We start from the raw sequence: 23391 nt of genomic DNA on the forward strand, positions 1-23391 counted from the left end.
GCCTTTAGATGTGGGTTCAGGGACAGTTCAGCTTGCCGGCTGTGGTGGGTGTTTGTGTGGGCTGCGGATCATGGGAATTGTTATGTGTCACATCCAGTCACGAGTGTTCAGGCTGATTTGGGGGCGATAATGCTGGCGAAGAAGCTGAACCCCTATTGCTGTGGAGCCAAACACAAAGGAGCTGAGGGGTGCACATGTGATGGTCTGAGGGGGATGCAGCGTTCACACGCCACCCTCCTCTGGTTATCAGCCAGTCTTGTCTGCCCCCACCCCTTCTCTCCCTAACACCTCCCCTATCCTGTGCCCCCACTCCGGAAGGTAACACATGAGTGACACTCATATGATAATAATCATAATTAACCGTGATTATAAAGAAAATGCTACGGTTTCTTCAATTTTAATGTTCTATTAAACTATAAATAAATCCTGAACATTATCACTGTAAAACTGAGAACTTTCCCCATAAAAAATCTTAAGAGTCGCATGTTAGTGTACATAGCAAAAAAATGGCCCAAAGTTTAATGTTGTGCAATTAGGGTTTGGCTCATTTTATTTGCCCAGTGTACATGATGTTCCTGTGTCTTTAAACGAATGCATCATATATGAGGAAAAACATCTCCCAGTTGTACTGATACCACACCCATCAAAGGCAGATAATGCAGTTAATCTATTAAATATATGAACAATATTTAATGACAGTACATTAATATAACATAACTAAAGTACTGTTATTTTCACTGATCACTGTTCACAAACCCCAGTTGGACCAGAAAAAGTCAAGCAGAAGTTAGAAAAACCGTAATAGACGTGAAATAAAATTATGATGTAGTGTACAAGATTGTTTCAATGTAAAGGTAGTACATTAAAAGACAGACCACTAAAAGATAGTACAAGAGAGACATTAAAAGAGTGCTAAAAGATATCACACATGCTGTGTGAACCAGGCCCATGAGGGGAGATCTGAGTTGTTTGACTTAAGGGGAATGAAGAGATGCATGCAATCTTAAATGCCTCCAAAATGTCAGATGTATATTTAGCTGCTGCTAAGACCTCACTTAACACATTGTATGCCTGGCCACTTCATTTCTGCAAGGAAATTGCTATATTTGTGTAGCAGGAAGTTTTACTTTTTAATTCCGAAACAGTGTTCAGGCCAGATGCACTGAAATCCTTTAATGCCCAACAAAGGCAACTGATCCCAGTACAGATAGTCATGAAGGAGACAGACGGCCTGTGATGGACTGTCAGCCCGTCAGGGATATTCTCCTACCTTGTGCCCTGTGTTTCCCCCTTGAATGGATAAGTGGTTAGAAGATGGATGCGTGTATGAATGGATGGATGAAGATGAAGAAGACAGAAAAGGATTGTAGAACCAGATAGGCGCAGATGGAAGCTGGGCGGAGACTGGTTTATCAAACAAGGTATTTCTTTACGTAAATGCGTGTGAGTCGAATCAGCGTCATTATTTTGAAGTTAATTTCACATTTCTTTTGCATTCAAGTTAGCAGCTATTTTTTACATATCCAAAAAAGCTAAATCTGATGAGTGATTTCCGTCGAGTCGTAGTACTTCATTTGTTCTTATCATACAAACAGAACACAAACAGCCAAAAAGCCAGCAGTGAGTTACCCAGTGACGCCTGTACCCTCTCTGTAAATCAGTTTTCTAGCAGTCAGTTACACCGGCCTGATTTAGGTGTGGATAGCATGACTGCAAAGGAAACTAGGGACAAAGATATGCAATTATACCAATATCTCATCTGGATAATTAAAGACACCAATGTGAAAAAACTACAGAGTGAATATTTCATTTTTAGCCTTTGATCCTGGACTATAAAGCATGTTTCTCTTGTTTGAGAAGGTCTTCCCTTTCTAATAAGTGACATACACATTCACACCCCCCCCCCCCCCCCACACCCCCAGCCCCCGTGGGCTCTTTTCTCTTTAAAACATAACTCATAGTTATAAGCTGATCTCAATGTTTTTTTTAACTTCAGCTTGTTGTCTAGCCAAAATCCACCTGTTTTTAGTGAGTTTGACAGCAAATATAGGAACAAAAAAGAAAAGAGTTGTGTCTATTTAGGACATTACAATGAAATAAGATTAAACACGAAGAGCAAAGTTTGTCTTAAGGTATGAAAATTAGGAAGCTGTATTGAAATATTGGTTTGGGTTTTATGTCTCTGTTACACAGTACACCATGTCCATTAATTAGTGGATCATTCAGAGTAGAGTAAGAGGTGTATAGTTCATCCCAGTTATCTGTTAACTACCCAGCTACTAGCCAAACTAAGTGGGAAATAAATTAATGAGCTATGACAGGATGATGCTTCTTCCCAGCACCTTGACCAGGAGAAGTGGTTAGAAAGTCCACGGATCAATGGATGGATGAAAAAGATTGCACATAAAAAGTGCTGATAACAGGAGCCATATGAAAGCAAATGCATATGAATTATTAAAAAAAAGTGATATTTAAAATGTAAAGCTTGAGGTTTTCTGGGAATAGTTTTTAACTGCATGGCGTGCCTGCCACCCTTTCTCCTCTTATGGTTTTGACAAAAAGTTAGTCAGGAATTTGCGTAACAGCAAAGAGATTTACAGCAATCACCCACACCCAAACACACGCAAACACATACGCAGTCACACACACATGCATCCGCACACATGCAGAAAGATTGCCCGGCGTGTTTGCTGGAGAAGCTTCCCAGATTGCTAATTGCATTAATGATGGTTAATTAATGATAATTTCAACCAATGCACACACAGTCTACAGGTCATTAATAAAATGTGGCTAACATAAAATGAAAAATAAAGTCCAATAAAAGAACATTTTTTCGATCCATCTTGCACATGCTTATCCTGATCACGGTCAGGACTTTTTAAGGATTATTTTGTTAGAAGCTCTTTGGTATTATTGACGCTTGTGTTGTAGACAATAGGTTGTATTAAGTTACATGCGTATTACGTCACAGTTTGAGCGTAGCGGCCATTTTACCAAGGAATGTCGAATATGTTGTATGTTGCTCTGTCAGATGCAGAAAGTTCGATGCGGAATTGCTAGGACGAGTAGGAAAATAGCGGCAGGAATCCATATGATATAATATATAACAGAGTGTACATAAGATGAAGGATTTTTTCCCCAATATCGTGGCCTTGTTTACCTTCTGGGCAGCTGCATTTATGTGATTTTTAGTATGACCATATTAATTTTTCTTTTTTTTGGCCATTGTATTCGTGTGAATCTAACCTACTTGCAAGGAATGTTCAGAACATACAACTTGCCACTACTTGACAGTATCTTTCATGTTCTTTTGAATGATGGACATCGATGGAGTCTGTAGTGAGGTACCCGCTATCGTAATAATGTTATAAATTCTCCATAGCTACAAGTGTCATGCCCTGCTCATCCAATCCTCCTGTGTGCCATGCCCCCTTGTTAACCTCATGTAGAATCCCCGTGTTTACCAGCTGTTTCGTGTTATTTCCGATTAGTCCTTTGTATTTCAGTCTACGTTCGAGTATGTTTCCCTAGGTCTGTCATTGAAGTCTTCACCGTGTTGTACCTCGTCCTGCTGTTTTGTTGAATAAACCCCTCGTTCCCGACTCTCCGTCTCCCTGCTCCTGCTTCACTGCATGCGATCGTGACAGAATGATAGACCTCCAAGAAAGGAAGTTACCCCCCCTGACTGAGAATCACTACCTTGGCCTGGTAGAAGAGGTAACGTACTGGCTTGCACAGCCCGAAGTCCGGGAAGATCCCACGGCTTGGGCTCTGGCAAGCCGGAGCCGGGACATTCTCGAGGGGATGTCCCTGGTAGAAGATGTGCATCTCGCGGGAGAGGTGCATGATAATCTTAGGCAGCTGTTAAAGCGGGTGGCGGAATTGAGGACCCAGCTGGTAACCCTCAACAGTGGGATGTGCTCCGATCTGCCATAGGACCTCCCCGAAACACCCCAACCTCCACCGACAACAGGCAGGCAAAAGAAGAAGATGAAGCGGAGAAATCGGAGGCCGGAGGACAAGCCGGCGATCTTCTTGTGGGCTGTCTCCATCTCCGCTTTTTCCCCCGCTGGGTGTTGGGAGGAGCCCCTCCCAATTTTAAACCCAGCGGTGTTTGTGCCGGTAGCCGCTTCCACTGCCCCGTTTCCTGCGGCTTCGCTGCCGGCACCAGCAGCACACCCCTTTGTTGGGATGCGCCTGGCTCTTAACGGGGCCAGGTCTGTATGGGATGCCATCCCACGGGTCCCCAAGGTCCTTGAGGTCCCTGTGCCAGCAGTTCCTGCAGTGCCCCCCGTGGTCCCTGTGCAGGCGGTTCCTGCAGTGCCTCTCACGGTCCCTGTGCAGGCGGTTCCTGCAGTGCCTCTCGCAGTCCCTGTGCTGGTGGTTCCTGCTGTGCCGCCGCCCGAGGTTCCTGCTGCGCCGGCGGTGCCTGCGTTGCCCTGTACAGTTCCTGGCCCAATGGTTCTGCCCCCCATGGAGCCTGTCACTGCTCCTGTGACTCCTGCTCCTGTGACTCCTGCTCTGCCCATTCCTGCTCCTGATCCCATGCCTCCGACTCCTGATCCCATGTCTCCAGCTCCTGATCCTCCGGCTCCAGTCTCTCCGGCTCCTGACCCTGCTCCCACAACACCAGCTCCCATGACCCCAGTCCCTGTCCCCGAGGAGGTCCCGGACTGCCCGACCACCGCTCCTTTCCCCTTGTGGGAGGAGGACCCCTCTGGGATCTCCCTGATGGCCCCACTGGACCCCTCCTGGGGAATGACTCCTCCTCCACCACCACAGCAGGGCAGATCCAGGCCGGGTCCCCGCCTCTCGGTCTCCGGGAAAGGAAGGGGACACCTGCGCTGGGGTCGGGTCCCTACCACCCTGCACTCTGGCTCGCCTTCGGTTCCCCTGGCTCCTACTTGTTGATTGCCTGCGGGTCCTCCGGCTTCAGCTCTGGGGTCGTCTGCAGTACCCCTGGCTTTGGCTCGGGGGGGTTACCTTATAAAAAATAAAAAATTACTTATAGTATTTAAAATAGCACGAAGGTTTTGCTTCGTTGTTTTACAATACAATTTACACACCCATATGTATACTGAAACCTGTTGCCTGTTATTCTCTGCTTGTCTTGTGTATATTAGTCCTCGTTCAAGTCTGTTTCCCTAGGTCCGTCGTTAACGTGGTTTTTCCGTGTGCGCCCCTTTGTCCTGTCCGTTCGAAATAAACCCCGTTTGATAGTGTTCACAGCTCTCTCGCCTGCTTCCCCGCTCGCCGACACCCGGACGTCACAATTATGATTTTTTTTTTTTTTTTACCAAGTTAACCAGTTTTCTTAGTTCATAATTTAATAAAATCTGCTGATTGAGATGGTTTGATAGACAGCTGTTTTATAGCTTTAATGGCGTACTGACCGAACATTGAGTTTGTTTAAAACATGTCTTTTGTTAAAATATTCTACTTAACATCACTAGTCTAAGTAGATATATGGTTAATCTAAGAGCTGTCCGTGGTACTGAACTCGCTTCTGACAGGGTCAGGGTCTGTCAGGGTCTTCATAACACTGGTTCTCCTCTCTTGATTTAACAAATCAGGTTTCCGTTTGCACGAACATGCTGCCCGTCGACTCTTCACAATTCAAGTAAAAGCATTAAATGCTGCATTATGTCTTTCATTACAAAATGCGTAAATATGGGATTTTGAAAACAAAGCAATTACCGGGAGCATAGATGATAGGAAACGCCATGACTGAGCCCTGAGTCAAGCTCGAAGAAACGTCTTTGACAACTATAACATTGTAATAGTATTCCATATTTATAGTGGTCCACGTAAAATCCCATAGATATCGTCTCCTACAAGCAGTAATAGCAGAAAAAGCAATCTCACATCCCCTTAATTGTAAAAAGAAATGTCATTTCTAAATACCTAGGCAACAAAACAATTGCAACAAAATTTAAACGGATATATGCCAGAACACACAATTGAATACCTAATATTCCTAAATACCTAAAATTCAACGCACCTAATGCGGGACATTAATGCGCTTAAGCTATACCATATTACAGTAAAAATGGAAAGAAAGAAAATTTCACTTTATATATCATAACTCTAACAGCAATAACTTACGAATAAAAATAAAAACAAATTGTATACAGCGCGACTACAGAATCGCGTTATATATAATACGACGAGACATCACACCCCTGACCCCTCTATGTAATTTGAAACCTACGTCCCTGACTGTCATCACACTATTATTCTGAAGTAATTTTTTATTAGTTACAAGCATTGTTCGTTAGAATAAACGAGATTTTTTGCACGTGTCTTTGATTTTTGACTTTATTAACGGTAAATGATAGTTAAATATGTATCTTTCCGATCGTAAAACTCAAAGAGATTTGCATGAAAAATGCAAATTGCCTTAGGTCTCAGATTTGCACAAATGTAAGCAGATTAATTAGCATTTATCTACACGTGTTTATACAATTAATGCTGTAGAGGGTTTAGTCAGGTAAAATGCGTATTATATGGATGAATGGGACAGAAAATGCGGGGTGTTACTTTATCGTGCACAGGCGTGGATTTGTTTAAATTTGCCTGCAGCGGGTCTTGCCTGCCATCGCGTGACAATGGAACCATAACTTTAAGCTATAGTGCAACTTAACAGTCAACTCAATGGTGCCTACCGAGATAGCCAACAGGAATATCCGGTCTTGTTTCATTTATTTGCAATTCTCTCGTCTAATTAAAAGGACATATCGCCTAACTAGGTTAATAGTTGAAAGGGATAACGAATTATCTTGGTTATTATTGTCATAATTATATGAATATATATATTTATTGTCATTATATCAAGTTATGAACTAATTAAAATAGCCAGGGTTCGAATCACACAGTGGCTTTTGAAGGGGGAACTCTATTTTCCGGTGTGAATACGCATTCCAAAAGTAACATGCACGCGCATACATGCTAGTTTGCGGCAGTGAGGTCAATAACAGGGATACTGTGAAAAACATTCTACTATTACTATACTGCAGACAGTTAATACCATTAGTAACACTTCATACAGGCACATTACAAAACGTTTAATAGAATAAACACACAACACTGATATATTTATACTACTGTTTTTATTCCAGGAACCTTAATCTACGTAAAATAAAATATAAGATGTAATACAAAAGTGGATATTTTTAGAGCTCCCCCTAAACATCTCACGGGAGGGTTTTTTGGATAAGCCAAGCTCCCCTTAGCTCCCCCCTAATTCGGGATTCATTAATTCTTATCAATGCTAATATCCCTATATTACTGTAAGACACAATTTTACAATGTAAATCCAAGACGGCAGAAGATTGGCCAAACACAGGAAAGGCTCTGCGTATAATTATGATTTTAAAATTCGTGCCCATATTGTTGGCTATTAAACGCAATTAGTAAACGTAGGCCTATATATCTGAACACTTGTAATATATTATAATAAAAGCCAAACCGTGGGTTATCAATTGTGGTCAATAGGCCTAATAAATTTAATTTCTTTCGTAGACGACTTTGTGTGATTTTTCCTAACCTTCATAATGAGACTGATTGCCTAAAACTGACGAAGAAATTTCTAAGCACATCGTAAACGCAAATCACACCTGATCACACCTGAACTCCTTAAATAAAAATATCTAAATTAATAATTATTTACAGATAACAATGAGATGCACAACTTTGGTTATAATATGTAATATATAATTTGAAAAGAATTTACGTCAGTCATGTCTGTACGTTTGGTTAAACGTACTATACAACCATACTCTCTCTCTCTATATATATATATAGGCTATGTTGCCAACGAGCGATTAAAACGAATACCGCGTATCGAACCCGCAATTCTGACAATGTAGTGGCCGCCACGCGGGTCACGACTCGAGAGAAGCAGTCACTTATCCTGTTAGAAGGCGAGGGTCTAATCAAACTGTTCCCAGTGTGTGGGGTTATGACAATCCAGGGGAGCTACAGTTAGAGAGAGAGAGACACACAGAAATAGAGAGAGAGAAAGAGGGAGGGAGAGAAGGAGGAGGGGGGACGGAGATCACTTCGAAGGAAAAGAAAAATATATATAAACCACTCGTCGCTAGCGAACTAAAATGCGATGTGTTAGTGCAGCGTTTGGGATAAATGATTTCATTAGGAACTTATGAAAACTATATACGTGTTGGGTCGTTTGAGAGCCAAAGCACCGGACTGAAGCACTGAAGTCTATACATTCATGTAAAGTAAGTGAGAACTCGGACATAACTCGGGTAAAGTATGATATGCATACCAGGGTACAGTTTCCGATAAATAATTTTTAACTTGTCACGTTTAAGAAGTGTCAAAGAAACGGACTGCGCATTGCAGTATAAAATTAACTGCAGAAGAAAAGCAGAGGCAAATTGTGCAATGTGCAAAAAGTCGATTTTTATTAGGCTATAGTTTGCATGTTATAATAGTACAACCAGAATACTACAAATTTACGTTCTTAAATTTGGAGACGATGTGCAAATGGGGTAACTCACTTAGATGTAACATATCTTCTGTAGCTGACAGGACCGTTTCGCAGACCTCGTTAAACAATCGGTTCGGCAACTGCTGTGGTTGCGGCGTAATTTGATATTCAAAATAAATTTCGAAATGTGTGGATTTATAAAAGGTATATGCCTACTTCGGAAGACTTTTTAATGTCTAGCTCCTTTTTACTGATGTATGTTAACACCTAATCATTAATAGCCTAAGTTGTTGATTAAAATATAGTTTATTTTGTATGAACATAATATTTGGAAAATGACATTGTTCTTTAGTTTCATATTAAGAAACACTTAAGAAAATCTGATTTACCTATTCGAATGACATTTTATTTTTTTAATCCCTTCCGTCGTAGATACCAGGATGACTAGCGAGGAGATATCTGAGGTCATTCGAGCATCGCCACGTTCTTTACTATTGACGTCGCTCTCTTTGCTTGTGACTGTACGCCTGTGTTTGTGGATCCAGCGGTACCTGCGCCTTCACAGCCCCCCGGGACCGTTTCCTTGGCCCATTGTCGGAAATGCCGCTCAGCTTGGATGCGCGCCTCACCTGTACTTCACTCGTATGGCAAAGAAATACGGTAATGTTTTCCAGATCAAGCTCGGTAGCCGGACCGTCGTGGTCCTTAACGGTGATGTTATCAGGACGGCGCTCATCAAAAAAGGAGCTGATTTTGCCGGTCGGCCAGATTTTACTTCTTTTCGGGTCGTTTCAAATGGCAAGAGCATGGCTTTCGGTAACTACAGCGAGCAGTGGAAAGCGCATCGGAAGGTCGCACAGTCCACGGTCCGGGCGTTCACCACCATCAACATGAAAACCAAAAAGACGCTTGAGAGTCACGTTGTGAGCGAGGTCAGGGAACTGCTCTACCTCTTCTTGGAAAAATCAGCAGAAAAGAAGTACTTTGAACCGCGGTCATACCTCATTATATCCATCGCAAACGTAATGAGTGCCGTTTGTTTTGGGAAGAGGTACTCTTACACCGATTCGGAGTTTCGAACGATTGTGGGGAGAAACGATCAATTCACCAAAACGGTGGGTGCTGGGAGTATCGTGGACGTCATGCCTTGGCTTCAGTATTTTCCAAACCCGATTAAATCTATATTTATTAATTTTAAAAAACTCAACGCGGAGTTCTACGATTTCATCCAAAACAAAGTTTCCGAGCACCGGAAAACGATTAAGTCTAGCATCATTCGAGACATGACTGATGCTTTTATTTTTGCCATGAATCGGAAACTAACTGGCCCGCTCGGTGTTTTCCTGGACAAAGAACGCATCTGCCCCATGATAACCGACATTTTTGGAGCAAGTCAAGATACACTATCAACCGCTTTGCAATGGATCATACTGATACTTGTAAGGTAACGATTCAACCGAATGATTTTCTGAGCAATATCATAACTAATTTAGCTACCCCAATGGGACGACGGAACCAATAGGTAGCCTAATGTTCCCAAGTTTCATTAGTATGGAAGTGTGGATTGCTATTTCTGGGTTACTGAATTCTTTTAAAATATTTTGACATTTTAATTGCTTGGCGCGTTTTGAAGCAGTGGTGTTCTGTTGTACAGTATAATGTGTAAAAGTGCTTCCGCGTTTGGCATGCATTTCCACTGTATCTAGGAGCACATAGATTATGCACCACAAACCGTCTAATAGGCCTATGTTTCAGAGAAGAATGTTGCAGGAATATCTGTTGACCACGGTTATTAATGAGTTATTTACCGCCCAAACTTAGCCAGCACCCCCCCCCCCCCCCCTTTTCCCGACTGACCCTCATCTTCCTCCTTGAAATCAATTGCCTGGTGATCTCTGAAATTAGGGTCTTCACAGGGAACCATTAACTTGTTCCTTTCCTTTAGATTTCATCTCAGTCGCTACTGTCATTTCAGTACTGCAAGGTGTCTTCTATCCCAAAAATTGCGTCAAAAGATGCATATGGAGAACCTGGAGAGAAGAGAAGCCTGATTTTATTCTGATGCTTATGAAATAGGAATAAGAAATCATCTTTTAATTATCAGTTTGAAAGGAGTGCAAGTTCATTTTTAAAAATGAGAAAAGGTATTCTGTATTTGAAGGAAGGTCTTAGATGCCATAAAATAGTATATTATTCACCCATATGTATTTGTGTGGGTACATTTGCCATTGAAAGTAGTGTCTAGCTTATAACTGCCGTCCTTTTCCTTTTCGACGTCACAGATTTCCTGATGTCCAAGCACGACTTCGGGAAGAGGTCGACAAAGTGGTGGACCGGAGCAGACTCCCGACCATCGAGGACCAGAGTCAATTGCCGTACGTCATGGCCTTTCTCCACGAGGTCATGCGATACACCAGCTTCATCCCTGTCACCATCCCACATGCAACAACCAACAACACTACCATTGAAGGCTACCACATCCCTAAGGGCACCGTGGTCTTCATTAACCAGTGGTCTGTCAATCATGACCCTGGCAGGTGGATGAATCCAGAAGTTTTTAACCCCCTGAGATTCCTGGATGCCAGTGGGGCTCTGGATAAAGATCTGAGCAGCAATGTTCTGATATTCTCAATGGGAAAGCGCCGCTGCATAGGGGAGGAACTGTCCAAGATAAAGCTCTTCCTTTACACATCCCTGCTGGCTCATCAGTGCCTCTTCTCAGCCGACCCAGAAAGCCCCCCCAAAATGGATTTCGAGTACGGCCTGTCCCTGAAGCCCAAAAACTTCAAAATAACAGTCACACACCGTGACACCATGGACCTGTTGGACTCCTCTGTGGAGAAGCTGTTGGATGGTGTGAAAACAGAAGATAGAGCGGGTTAAGCAAAAACGAAACAAAGAAGACTATGAATGAAGGCATAAGGAAGTGCAAGTGAAGTAGAATGGCTATGATTTCCTAACATAGAAATATATATTTATAGAGACTCAAACAAAACATAGTATATTTTTATATAATTTCTAAACAGGGCATAATCATCTGAAGGACTTTTAATCTGCTTGATAGACAAATAAAAGTGCAATAGGAATTCAGAATATAAATTTACACACATATAACATAAAGCTGCCATGCATGAGAGCATGGAAACACAGTTTTAAAGCTTGAGTCTCTACATGCCAGTCCGTAATGCTGATCACAGGCAGGCTTGAGAGTGTGCTCGCCAACACAGTATGAGAGAGACTTTTAGTCAGCATTTCTCATAAGCTAAGCTTCATAAGTAGTTAGGCTGTCCAAAGACATGTGTCTGATCATAAAAATAGGCCCACAAGTGCTCAGATTTTGTCTGTTTCATGGTACTAAGAAACAAATTGACACATTTTAGGTCTTTTTTGGATCTATGGATCTCATAAAACACGATTAATATTTGTCAAGGGTTTTACTTTACATTTAATGTTCAAACTTGTATGCTTCACTTTTAGCAGTACAATATGGTAGCTTGACTCGCATAGTTTCACTGCAAAAAAAAAACAATAAAGATTATCATGGTGCTGAATTTCAAGCACAGATTTTCCAAATGTTCAGAATAGTTTTGGACAAACTGCACACTGGATCACCATTTCTGCATGTTTACTTACATAGAAAATATCTTACTGAAAAGTCTTATAACTGTTCTTGGGTGTGTATCATAGCACAGTATGAAATAATCTCTGGGTTTATCACAATATCAAAAAGTATTTAAAAAAATTATGTAACAGTATGGTAGGATGTATAAAAACAAACAGGCCTGATTAAATTGTCCTAGCAAAATTTGAAGAGTTAGGGTGTAAATGGAGAATATGATTAACAGGTACATGCCCAAAGTGCTGGCATTTGTAGAAGACTTGAATATATACAGGAATATATAATGTAATGTTTGTTTTGTACACGCTTCAGATTTTCAGGATTTAAGATACAGGGTAGCCTGTGTGTATGAACTACTGTATTCATGCATTTATTAAAAATGCTTCACTCACCTGACGTGTATTAGACCAGGATATTTTCGTACCTATATTTCTGCAGTGTTGATCAAAGCACTATCAATTTTTATGTGTTTTGATGTATATGATTCAGGGATTGTCTAGTCTTGTTAACTGCTTTATTTCATGTAGAAGCTCAAATATACACAGTGGTTAAATATCTCTGTAAAGTTTAAACCCTGCTAATTAACCCTTAATTTAACAAGCTTCATAGTAGGAGTTTGCCAGTTTTATACATTTTAAGAAATTTGTAATATATTTACTAGGGGTGTGCTATCACTGTAAAAGCATTATATTTATAGTTAAGATAATCATATATCATTTTATGACTTTTTAAAATAAAATGTAAGTAGATTTTTACAAAGCCTTTTGATGTTGTCATTACTATCATCCATCTACAAGACAAGTCATGTCATTTCTTTAATCTTTTCAGCAGATTTGAAACTGAAACGAAAGCTGTAACCTTTAAAGACCTTTAGAGAAATTCAGTGATGAGCTGAGTCAGTTTAATGCAAAGAAACACTGCAACTTCTGACAGCGGTGTGTTGCATTATGGGTATTTTTTCATATAACCAGACACCAAAAGGGTTTGCGATAAACCATTCCCTGCACAATTCTTTAGCTGGGCCTTCCAGAACATCCTGTACTTTATCAGAGGCCTATAGCAAGCCAGTGAGCTCTGAGTGCGTGACAAGTTTAGATAAGGTAAGCAGATGGCTGATACCCTCCCCACTATGCACCCATCATAAAAAGGAAGAACTTTCCTTACATTTCACCTGAATAGAATTCTTTAAATGTCTATTAAAAGCTGACTTAGGTAATCACAGAAATTTCATTAAATAAATTATTTCTTGGGAATTACGAAGCATCTGAAGGTAAAATGTTAAGGTATGTACAGTATTAATAAGAAAATGGCCTGCAGCAATATACAGACGCTCCCTGGGTTATGATGGTCCATATTACGATATTTTGACTTTACGACGGGTAAATGTTTTTCACTTTCAGTACCTTATTCAACAAATGACATGAGATGTTCAACACTTTATTATAAAACAGGCATTGTGTCAATGATTTTTAATTGTAGGCTAATGTAAGTGCTCTAAGCATGTTTTTAGGGTAGGCTAGGCTAGTCTAGGCCAGGGGTCTCCAACTGTGGTCCTAGAGAGCTACCGTCCAGTAGGTTTTCTATCATACCCAGCTTCTGATGAGCCACAGCTGTTCTCAGGTAAATACCAGGAATAGGTGTGACTCATCAGAAGCCAAGTGGGACAGAAAACCTACTGGATAGTAGCTCTCCAGGACCAGAGTTGGAGACCCCTGGTCTAGGCTATGATGTTTGTTAGGTTAGGTGTACTGTATTAAAACACATTTTCGCCTTACGATATTAGCACCTTACAATAGGTTTATCTGAACGTAACCCCATCATAACCTGGGGAGTGTCTGTACAAGCAATACACTTTGAACAGAAAGAAAAAGGTGCACTGAAAGCATAACCTAGGGAATACATTTTGGTACTGTGAAACTGATAACAATTACCATTTTTGCTAAGTGGCAGCCCGTTTACCAGAAATGCTGGTCCCAGTTTAACTTAACAGACACTCCTGCATTGTAAGCACTGACGAGAGTGAGAATAAACACATACTGGCTGAAATGCATCAGGGTGAGCCATAGACCGTGGAGTCTTCCTATTATAGACAGCAGAACAAACTTTACCTCCAATATGCCTGTCACTGTTAGTCAAGTTACATGAAGGCCAGGAGTCTGAGCATCATCTCCATCAGTAGCAGCAGAACATCGCAGCAGTGATGCAGGCAGCAAGAGAGCAAAGCGCTTGTAACAGCAAGACTGCTAGTTCATGTCCCAGAAAGCAGTGGTATTTCGGAATCTGGGACCTGATTTAGTTCACGTATCCAGTTGTATAAAGAGTTAAATAGTAAGTTGCTTTTTTTTTTATTTTGGGGGGGGGGGGGATCCAGCTAAGACACATAATAATGACAAAAGGGGGACTCGACTCATTTGCAAATTCTGTATTGCCTGTTATATTCTTGTTTAATTCAACAATAAAGATACAGGCCACCCTGGCTTGTTAAGGTATTTATATCTTCATGCAGAATCTCCATTAATATTTATGGCCCTAATCCCTGTCCTAACCTTAACCATAAGTAACGAAACAAAACACAAGACTTGTGGCATATTTAATTCTTCAATTGCATTCACAGATTAAAAAAAGAAAACGTAAAAAAAAAAATTCCCGTCTTGTGGAGCGAAAATAACTAGGTGAAAATAACAGATTTTACCACATTGTGGGGACATTAGGACCCACATGAATAACCACACACAGAAATACTTGTCCAACACAAACCCCAGCCTTTCAATTCCTTCGAGCCACAATCATCAAACTAAAATCCACTGGATAATCCAGGCAGAGACAAAACACAATGATTCCTCTGCATAAAACCAAAAACTTATAGAGCCCAGGCTTACAGGATGGTAAGAACTCCATCAGCATGCTCAGAAGCACTAATGAGCTACGGCAAATAGATGAACATACTCACCTAGCTGTACTTACACTATGGTTGCCAAATGGCCTCAGTCTGTCAAATTATGACAAAGATTACAAACTACTGCTTGTTGAGACATTGCACTGAAAAAAAAATTCTGGCCGACTTTGTATTAGCAAAAGAGAGCTTAGCCTCTAAAGCATCTTCAACTCAAAACTCGTGCAAATACACAGTTTGTCAGTGAATGGAAGAAAGACAACTCAGCCAAAATATTAGGTTTTTCAGGTGTAAACCATTTTCTCTGGGGTGGTGTAACGTTAACTAATTCTAATATAAACTATGACTGTGGAGAACTGTATTAATTTACAAATTTCTTCTTTTAATATCCTGTACATACATAACCATGGTGCAAATTTTAAACCATTTTTTCAAAATGGCTACTTAGATATTGCTAAATTAATAATCTTTATCTATATAGTACTTTTTTGTACATGGAATGCACCTCAATGTGCTTCACATTTGGGATTAAAATAAAACCAAAGACAGAAAAGTAACCAACATACAGGTCATTGAAACTGGAGAAAACTCAAATAAATCTAAATGAAATAAGCGAGATTAAATAAAAGCTAAACAAATGAAAAAATAAAACAGGATATATAAAACACAAAGGAATGAAAAGGTACAAAACAATTAGTCACTTTTAAAACAGAAAATGCTCCAGATTAGTAGCTGATGCAAGTGGGATAGGTCATAAGTACCCGTTTGGTGTTCAGGGAGCTTTGCGTGAAGGTGAGCTTGGATGTTGTGCAAGGATGGCCTCATCAATGTGCTCTGATGAGCTAGTTCCCACCCACATCCCGGCAGGAGTAAAATTCCCCATCTATGCCAGGTGTTTGAGATAACTGTACGGAACAGGAACAGCTGTAATAAACTGACAAATAGTGGAAAAAATGATTCACTTTTTCAGACAACTCCCATTTCCACAACAGAATTTTCATACCCAGACACCCATTTCATACAAAGTGGTGACTAACCTTGGACAGACATGTCTGTCCCTAATAAATCCAGTATTAATAAACAAAACTGATTAAATACTGTAACATATTACCTGCTGCATTACAAGAGTGAGATGGGAGACGTGGACAAAACCTGACAATCTCTAGAGTGGCTCATAAACATATTTACAGCTTTTGGTGCTGGGAACTCGACGAACAAAACTACATTTTACCGTTAATAGTTAAGCAAAAACCGTGAGAAAAATGCATACATTGGATTACGACCAAAAGTCAAGATTTGTTATACAGAAATTCCCCTTTTACCAAAAAAACAAAGTTAAAAACTGTCATACAACAACATCCAAAAGCCACTATAATTTTAATATTGTCTTTATTAATCATGACAAAAAGAACATTCTAAAATTATGTTTTGTAGTTGTAAAACAACAGTCAATGGCTTTTATATAGAGTTAACAAACTGCAAATATAATTAGTGTATGAGAAACTGAACATTGCTAAAATTTAAAATACGTTTATGAGGAACATAAAAAAATATAATCTCTATCATTTAAAGTATTCCATCAATTAAAACATATTTCAGAACCGTTTATAGCTCCAAAAGCACCAAATTCTGAGATGTACCTTAACAGAAAAACATTTAAATGATCCCATGCAAAAAAAAAAAATCAATGTTAACAAAGATAGAGTAAGAAAAATAAACTGTCCACATCTCTGCTTCAATCAAGCTGCACCTTAAATAGATGAAAATTTCTTATAATATTCAAATACCCAAAAATACAGAAATACCCACAAGTTAAATTCAAATCGAACACAGGTCCCTTCTGATTTTTTAAATGCCTGCCTTTCGTTCCATCATACTTGTAAAACATGTTAAAACATAGCCATTAATTCTAGCTGCCCAGTGCAGGAAATATGACACACTTAAAAATTATTACTGGTTCTTTGCACTGCGGTAAAACAGACTGACTGCCTTTGGAATCACAAGTAATCTGTCAGGAATAAGCAAATGTGACCCCGGTGGTATGATCTGACGGGGCTGGGTTAGGCAGAGTGGCGGCAGAGAAGGGCAGGTAATGTTCAAAGTGGTACAAGCCTGCTTCAGTTAGAGCAGAAATCTGGTGCATAGATAAATCATGCCAAATGCAAAAAAGAATGTAACTGCTTATCCAGTACTGATTCATAGTGTGTATATTACTGCAGGGATGGCATTTTAACCTATGACACAGAAATGGTGACTGGGTGATCACTGGCCATGTGCACGTCATTGCATAACAGAGGAGCAGAAACATCAGGCACCGTTATAATGATGGGGCAAGAAGTGAACATTAGCATCAGCTGAGATGGTTAGCACAGTTAAGTCAGAATGAGTGGTTTTGTCTTTCATCTCATTTCATATCTCTAACTTCCCCCGGCGTCAGTCAGCTTCCTCGAAGCTGATTTTTGTCAGGTTCCCAGACAAAACGCAAAACCAGACAGTCTCTCCTGACCTTCTGTTATGGTCCTGATATCACTGACATGACTGCTCAGGTCCCAGTGCTGAGAATCCAGTGGGTGTGGGACAAGGCCACACCATTAACATCAAGTAACCTTGAAAGCATTTGTCTGATTGGAATCATCTTGGTTGTCTCACATTTAACCAGAATTAATGAGTGCCTTGGTGCAATTTCCTGGACAGAAGACTCAACTGTGGTATTATCTGATCAGAGTTTAACAGTTCGGGCATCATACTTTCCAACTGGACCTGGTCCTTGCTTATTTGGAATATGCAGCTATGGGGGAGGGGGGGGGCAGGAAAACTCAGATGGTGCTGAGAAGCACAGAGGTGCTACAGTAGGCATGGATGGTAGTCACTTGGATGTAAGCTTTGCAGATTCCTTCAGCCAGAGCTCCAGCACCATCAGAAACTGATTGAAGAGAGGAGAGACTCAAGCATCGTCTGAGCTTCCTCATCCTATAAGACAACAGCACCAAGTCACGCCGTCAGACAGCAAACCCCCAGTGTTATGCAGGCTAAACAAAGAACGAATGGATATCACCAGCTGTCTGCTAGAAATAAATGCATAATAATTGGTAATAAGGACCTTAACTGCTTAAGCCAAAATACCATAGGGCCAAAGGAATGTTCAGAATTAGAAAACGTCATTATGCAGCAAATGACTGCAGAGGTTAGTATGTGCTTACACAGTACATACTGAGTTTTGTTAGAAGCCTACTACTCAACCATTAATTTAATGCATACTGTATGTATGCATGAGAACAGTACTAATGCACTTGGACACACTGTGGTTGGCATCTTGCACATTACCTGACCTGGATGGGTACCAATGACGTAGCTTGACCACCCAAAAAATTAAAAACTGTTACAAACTATCAATGGAAAAATACATATTTGAGTCAACTTGATACATACTGCTACATGACACATTGCATACTATATTTCGCCTACTACATAGTAAACAAGTAAGCAATTTTGGATGCACACAATGTCACTTTTAACAGAGGTGTCGGTATGCATGGTGAAAACGTAGTGGATGTGTGGTGAGGGACGAGCACCACATTTCATATATACCAACCTCTTTGGAAAATATGCGCAGGGCAGAAGCAGCCTCACACATTTTTCTCGCCTCCTGCATCTGTCCAAGGTCCTTGTAACACTGAGGAAGGAACAATTATGCATGAATATGAGAGAAGGATGCAAATATACTTTAAAAACTGAGACTACATTTAAAGGGCAAAAACGCACTAGAAAGTAAGGATACATTCAACTCCTCCAGGAGAAACATGCAAATAGGCAATTCAACTGCACACACCATGAAGTGAGTAGGAGTGCATGAAAGAATATTAATTTGTGGAATAAAAAGAGAAAAAAATTGACCAGGTCTCAAAAAACACTCAACTAAAGGCTTCGCTTACCTTAGCTATAAATACATAGTTGAACTTCGAATATTTAGGTTGAATTTCCTCTACCTGTCGGCCAAAGTAAACATTCATGACAAAGCAGCAATGACTCGTGGGTATTTATGGTTGCAGAACTTTGAAGGACAGTTTAATGATTCATTCTGGAAAGAAAATAAACTGGAATCTGCTTGGATGTGTTTCTTCATCAAATTTTATATTCAGTGGTCGGACGTGCACAAAGCAATGAATACAGGCAAGATATTTAGGGGAGATTACATTGGAGAAGCCCCAATCACATTCATTTCCTTCTCTAAAAAGTCAATGGACCACATAATTTCTTGATGCATCAGTGATGCCTTCTATTTCAGTAGTGAAACATTTATATTCTTCATAGGAAAACAGAACACCAGTCTGGCAGGTACGTTTCACTTGCCCGTTTCAGAAAAACATGTTTCCCAACCACGAAGTGATAGAACGGAAAAGGTGATGAGGTTCTTTTCACTGCACTTGTTGGTTCTGGCTTCTCTCAAACACCAAGCCATTGCTCAACAATTTATATCGATTGCAAAAATATACGAGAATCACAGACTTTTTTTTTTTTTGTTTGCTCCGAGCAAAAATGATATATGTGATTAACTTGTTCACAAGGATTAGAGAGAAATGAGAACGACTTGGGAGACCCAGATGGTGTATAAGATGCAAGGATGTGTTCATTGAAGTCAGGCGGCTTTGTCAAGCTCCTTAGGCAAAGCATAACAAGTCACAACACAAACCACTTACATAAATCCCATGGCAGAAATGCACATGATGTGAGGAAGCATAACTCATATGATTGTGGGCTAGAAGCAATTTCATTTCTTTATATAAACAAACATAACATTTGAACAAAGCCCAAAGTCTTTTTGAAATGTAAACAGTCCGGGCTTAAAAATGCAGTGCAAAAGGGTATTTACCTCGACACAGTAATGCACAGACTGGGTCCCGCTATGCGCTGCCATTTGTGGAAGATACCACAGCTTTTGGGACACTGGATTAGGTATGTGAGAACATGCAAACACATGCACTAAAGCAAGTCACACAAACATCTAAATTTACAAGCAGACGCACGTACACAAACAGATAGGACAAAAAAAAAAACCACACAGGGATGCACGCTATAAACATGTAAACAGACCAACATGCGTTCATCATCGTTTAGATGAGTGCTCATCACTAGAAGAGCATGAGTTTAAGTGGTATTAAGTACCACGGAACAGCTGCGTTTTCTTCCGTTGTAAGGTTTATATTTTGCGAGGATTCAGCACCCAACCAAATAGGACTTCACAAGGCACCAATGCCACCAGTTTTCTGGGGCTATCAGGCATGTCCTATTACATAAAAAACACCCAGCATGACCAGTGTGCAAGCATGATACCTTGAGGAAATTCCTTAATGCGTCATGGACAGTGGCACTGGGAGGCTCTCCAAACAATGTAGCTGCTATTTTCCTCTCTATCCAAGACAGCTGGGCCACCTGCATGCAACCAAGTATCTGAGGTGAGTCATTCTGCATTCCACACAACAAACCATCAATGAGTGACTCTGTTGGTATATAAACAAAATGAATAAAATTTTAAAATAAATAGCATTAAACCAAATACCTACAGAACTAAAAGGACATTGTGAAATCAACCGGTCATCTGCGAATTGGCTTGAATGATATTTTGATGTTGATAAAATAAAGGGTTATGATGTGAACACATAACCAAAAGATTTTACTGGAGGAGTATTGTTATATATTTACTCAGCTGGTAATTCTTTAAAGAGCAACTATTTTTGTCTACTTATAGAGCTGAATTGTTGACGGAGGTTTACGATGGTTGGTGTCTCCTGGAGCGGCCACATCTCCTTAAGCACCACCCTACCCTGCTGTACCCCTGAAGCACTGCAGCAAAATACCTGCATAGGGACTGGAACTGTGCCCAAAAATAAACAAAATCCCAACCATTTAGACCAGTACTACACAACCTGCTCCTCAGGGGCTCCCAAATTCACGTTTTTGTTCTTGGTAGGGAGCTGGGAGGGAGCAAAAGCACGGACTGTCTGAGGACTGGATTGAGAAACACTGCTTTAGATAACAAGTAGTAGGAGAGAACGTCTTAGACAATACAGTAATGGCATGGGAGGCCCCCCAAGGAGGACATGCTCCACTGAAGTCACTATCAAATGATGTGGGAATGATATTCCGGTCAGGAAATGGGGCCCAAGCAAACAAACTATGCCACTAAGGGAGACGAGGACACCTGTAATTACATAATCACATGAATCGCTTAGCACATCAAACCGGGACCCCACATGCAGATTCATCTTCTTGAAGGAGCGAACAGTGTTTGCAAAGGTGAACTGGTGACCTGTGCCATGACAACCCCCCCCCCCCCATCCCCCAACCCATAACTAAATGTTCCAAGATGATGAGCAGAAGTGAGGGTTCCAGGTCTGACGTTCCGTGGTCATTCCATGGAGTAAATACAGGTGTCCTCAACATGATGTCACTGCATGGCTTTTCCCGGAATTCCAGTGTGTGACTGCACAAACCTACCCGGTGCTTACAGAGAAGCCTCTTGAAGCAATTACACAGATAGAGCTCTTCAAAACATGATTAGTAGTATGTGTTTATGGTTTGTTCATTCCATCATCCTGAGTGACAAGGCCGTTCCGTTTGACCTTTGCCACAGAAGTCAGTGCGTGAGAAAGCAAGTGACATCATAGGGAAGAAGATGGAAACGACCCTTTCCTGTGTAGCCTGGAGACTCTTTAAAAGCAGATTGAAAACATGTTTGGCCCCCGCTACACTCATTATATTGTGTCTCTTGAAAGTGTTCTGCAATGATGGTAAAAAAAAAATGTTACATCGTTTGGCAGTGTAACCAAATGAAAATAATTCCTTTGAAGATGCCACCTAGCAACACCTTAGCAACCACCTAGAATAGCATTGACTTATACAAAGTTTCACTTCACTACTGTATGTCCTCCAGCACATTTGTTCTCAGTTCATATTGCTTTCAAAGCAGAAGGTGATTTTTGTTTATAAACAATCTAGGTTTAAATATAACTATGTTGCAAATGGCTCTAAAATCAGACCTGACAACCATGTGGTTAATTGGAAAGACTCATTTTAACATATTAACCCTCAACAAAATAAAACAAATATTGTAAATTATAATATTTTTAACAATGTTTTAAAATTAAATGAACAAAATAGCATATATAGTTTGCCTTTTCCCTCCATCAACCTCCCCATGAGACGTTAACCGAATGGTTTGATTTTAGCTGTGAATGCTGAGACTCTGTGTAACATTAAAGCCAAAGGTCTTGTGCTGTCTGAAACCAGGAAGAAACACTATTGCTGATTTGTATTAAAACATTTTAATGAAGCCCTAATTTTAATGCACAGGTTAAGCATATCAATATGAATGGCGCTGTGTTATTGAATATCTCATTTTGAAAAACCATCTATATACTGTATAAATTCAATACAAGCTACCGCCCAGCCCTAGCATTAGCAATGTGGCGATTTTCTGTATGCTTTTCACAGTTTTAGTCACTTACAGCGTAGCACCAGCGGCCCAGGAGATAGTAGGACAGGGGATCTTCAGGATTCAGCTCTATGGCTCTGTCAAGGTGATCCTACAAAGCAGAAGGTAACAGTGTCACTGTCCCACACGGAGCATGTTCCTCCGCGCTGCCTGTCCCGTCCTGCTTGACTGTACCCTCAGTTTCTCACATCACGCGCGCCTGTCTCCCTTACCTGTCTGTCGTGCATTTCTCCGCTCTCCCCTACGCCTTCTCTCTTTGTGATTTAATTCCCCCCCCCCCCCTCCGCCTGTTGACAGCTTGGTTCTCACAGGGCTCCACACACAATCGCTCTGTTTTAGAAAAGCCTGACAGGTGATGCGAGCGGTACGTGCGGAGCTTCCATCCGCCGCGGTTATGCAACCCACCAACACTATAACCGCCAGCACTACTGCCGGCCCAAGCCAGCGGTGAGAGGTTCGGCGGGCTAAGCCTCTGCACCCACGATCAGAGCATCTCTGGTTCGCGCCCTGGCCTCGGCAGAATAGGCACATATCTGTGGGCCCGATCAAGACCCTTAACCCCCAGGTCCAGGGATGCTGCACATGGGCTGAACTTGTTCTGCGACCCCCAAGCTATGGAGACCAAAATGGGGTATTATTATTATCGTCATCTGACAGATAATGGCTAGCAACCAGTCACACGCCTGACCTGCTCCCATCGAACATATCCACTGTCATATTACTCGATCAGATCCCGGCAGTCGCTGCTCCGTAACAGACTCTTCTGGGCAGTGGTGGCCTAATGGATGGGAAAGTGCCCTTAAATTCGAAAGACTGCTGGTTCGAATCCCCGAGCAGCAACGTACCACCAAGGTACCCTGAGCAAGGTATTACCCCCAAGCACTGGGCAGAGAACATATTTTGTTGTTGCGTGCTGTGGTGTCTCAACAATGAGA

General features: G+C 41.0%; 2 protein-coding genes across 3 annotated transcripts in view; one reads left to right on the forward strand and one right to left on the reverse strand.

The window, feature by feature from the left end:
- The first annotated feature begins 7848 nt into the window (after positions 1 to 7848).
- cyp1b1 (cytochrome P450, family 1, subfamily B, polypeptide 1) lies at positions 7849 to 12830 on the forward strand. The gene is made up of 3 exons (XM_023822463.2): positions 7849 to 8240; positions 8885 to 9896; positions 10735 to 12830. Exons 2-3 carry the CDS (start codon positions 8893 to 8895, stop codon positions 11333 to 11335), a joined length of 1605 nt encoding a protein of 534 aa, XP_023678231.1. The 5' UTR covers positions 7849 to 8240; positions 8885 to 8892; the 3' UTR covers positions 11336 to 12830.
- A 3506-nt stretch (positions 12831 to 16336) lies between these two features.
- The window catches only part of rmdn2 (regulator of microtubule dynamics 2), a 32304-nt gene continuing 25249 nt past the window's right edge, over positions 16337 to 23391 (reverse strand). The window contains exons 7-11 of one of the 2 annotated variants that reach the window (XM_023822592.2): positions 22470 to 22547; positions 20296 to 20394; positions 18897 to 18950; positions 18557 to 18637; positions 16337 to 17934 (exon numbers count right to left, since the gene is read on the reverse strand). In XM_023822592.2, coding sequence (XP_023678360.2) covers positions 17881 to 17934; positions 18557 to 18637; positions 18897 to 18950; positions 20296 to 20394; positions 22470 to 22547 — 366 coding nt within the window. In that variant the 3' untranslated portion in view covers positions 16337 to 17880. The remainder of the gene's footprint in view (positions 17935 to 18556; positions 18638 to 18896; positions 18951 to 20295; positions 20395 to 22469; positions 22548 to 23391) is intronic. The other variant, XM_023822593.2, reaches the window with a different exon arrangement.

The sequence above is a fragment of the Paramormyrops kingsleyae genome, chromosome 3 (genome assembly GCF_048594095.1).
Source record: "Paramormyrops kingsleyae isolate MSU_618 chromosome 3, PKINGS_0.4, whole genome shotgun sequence".
NCBI classification, from domain to species: Eukaryota; Metazoa; Chordata; class Actinopteri; order Osteoglossiformes; family Mormyridae; genus Paramormyrops; species Paramormyrops kingsleyae.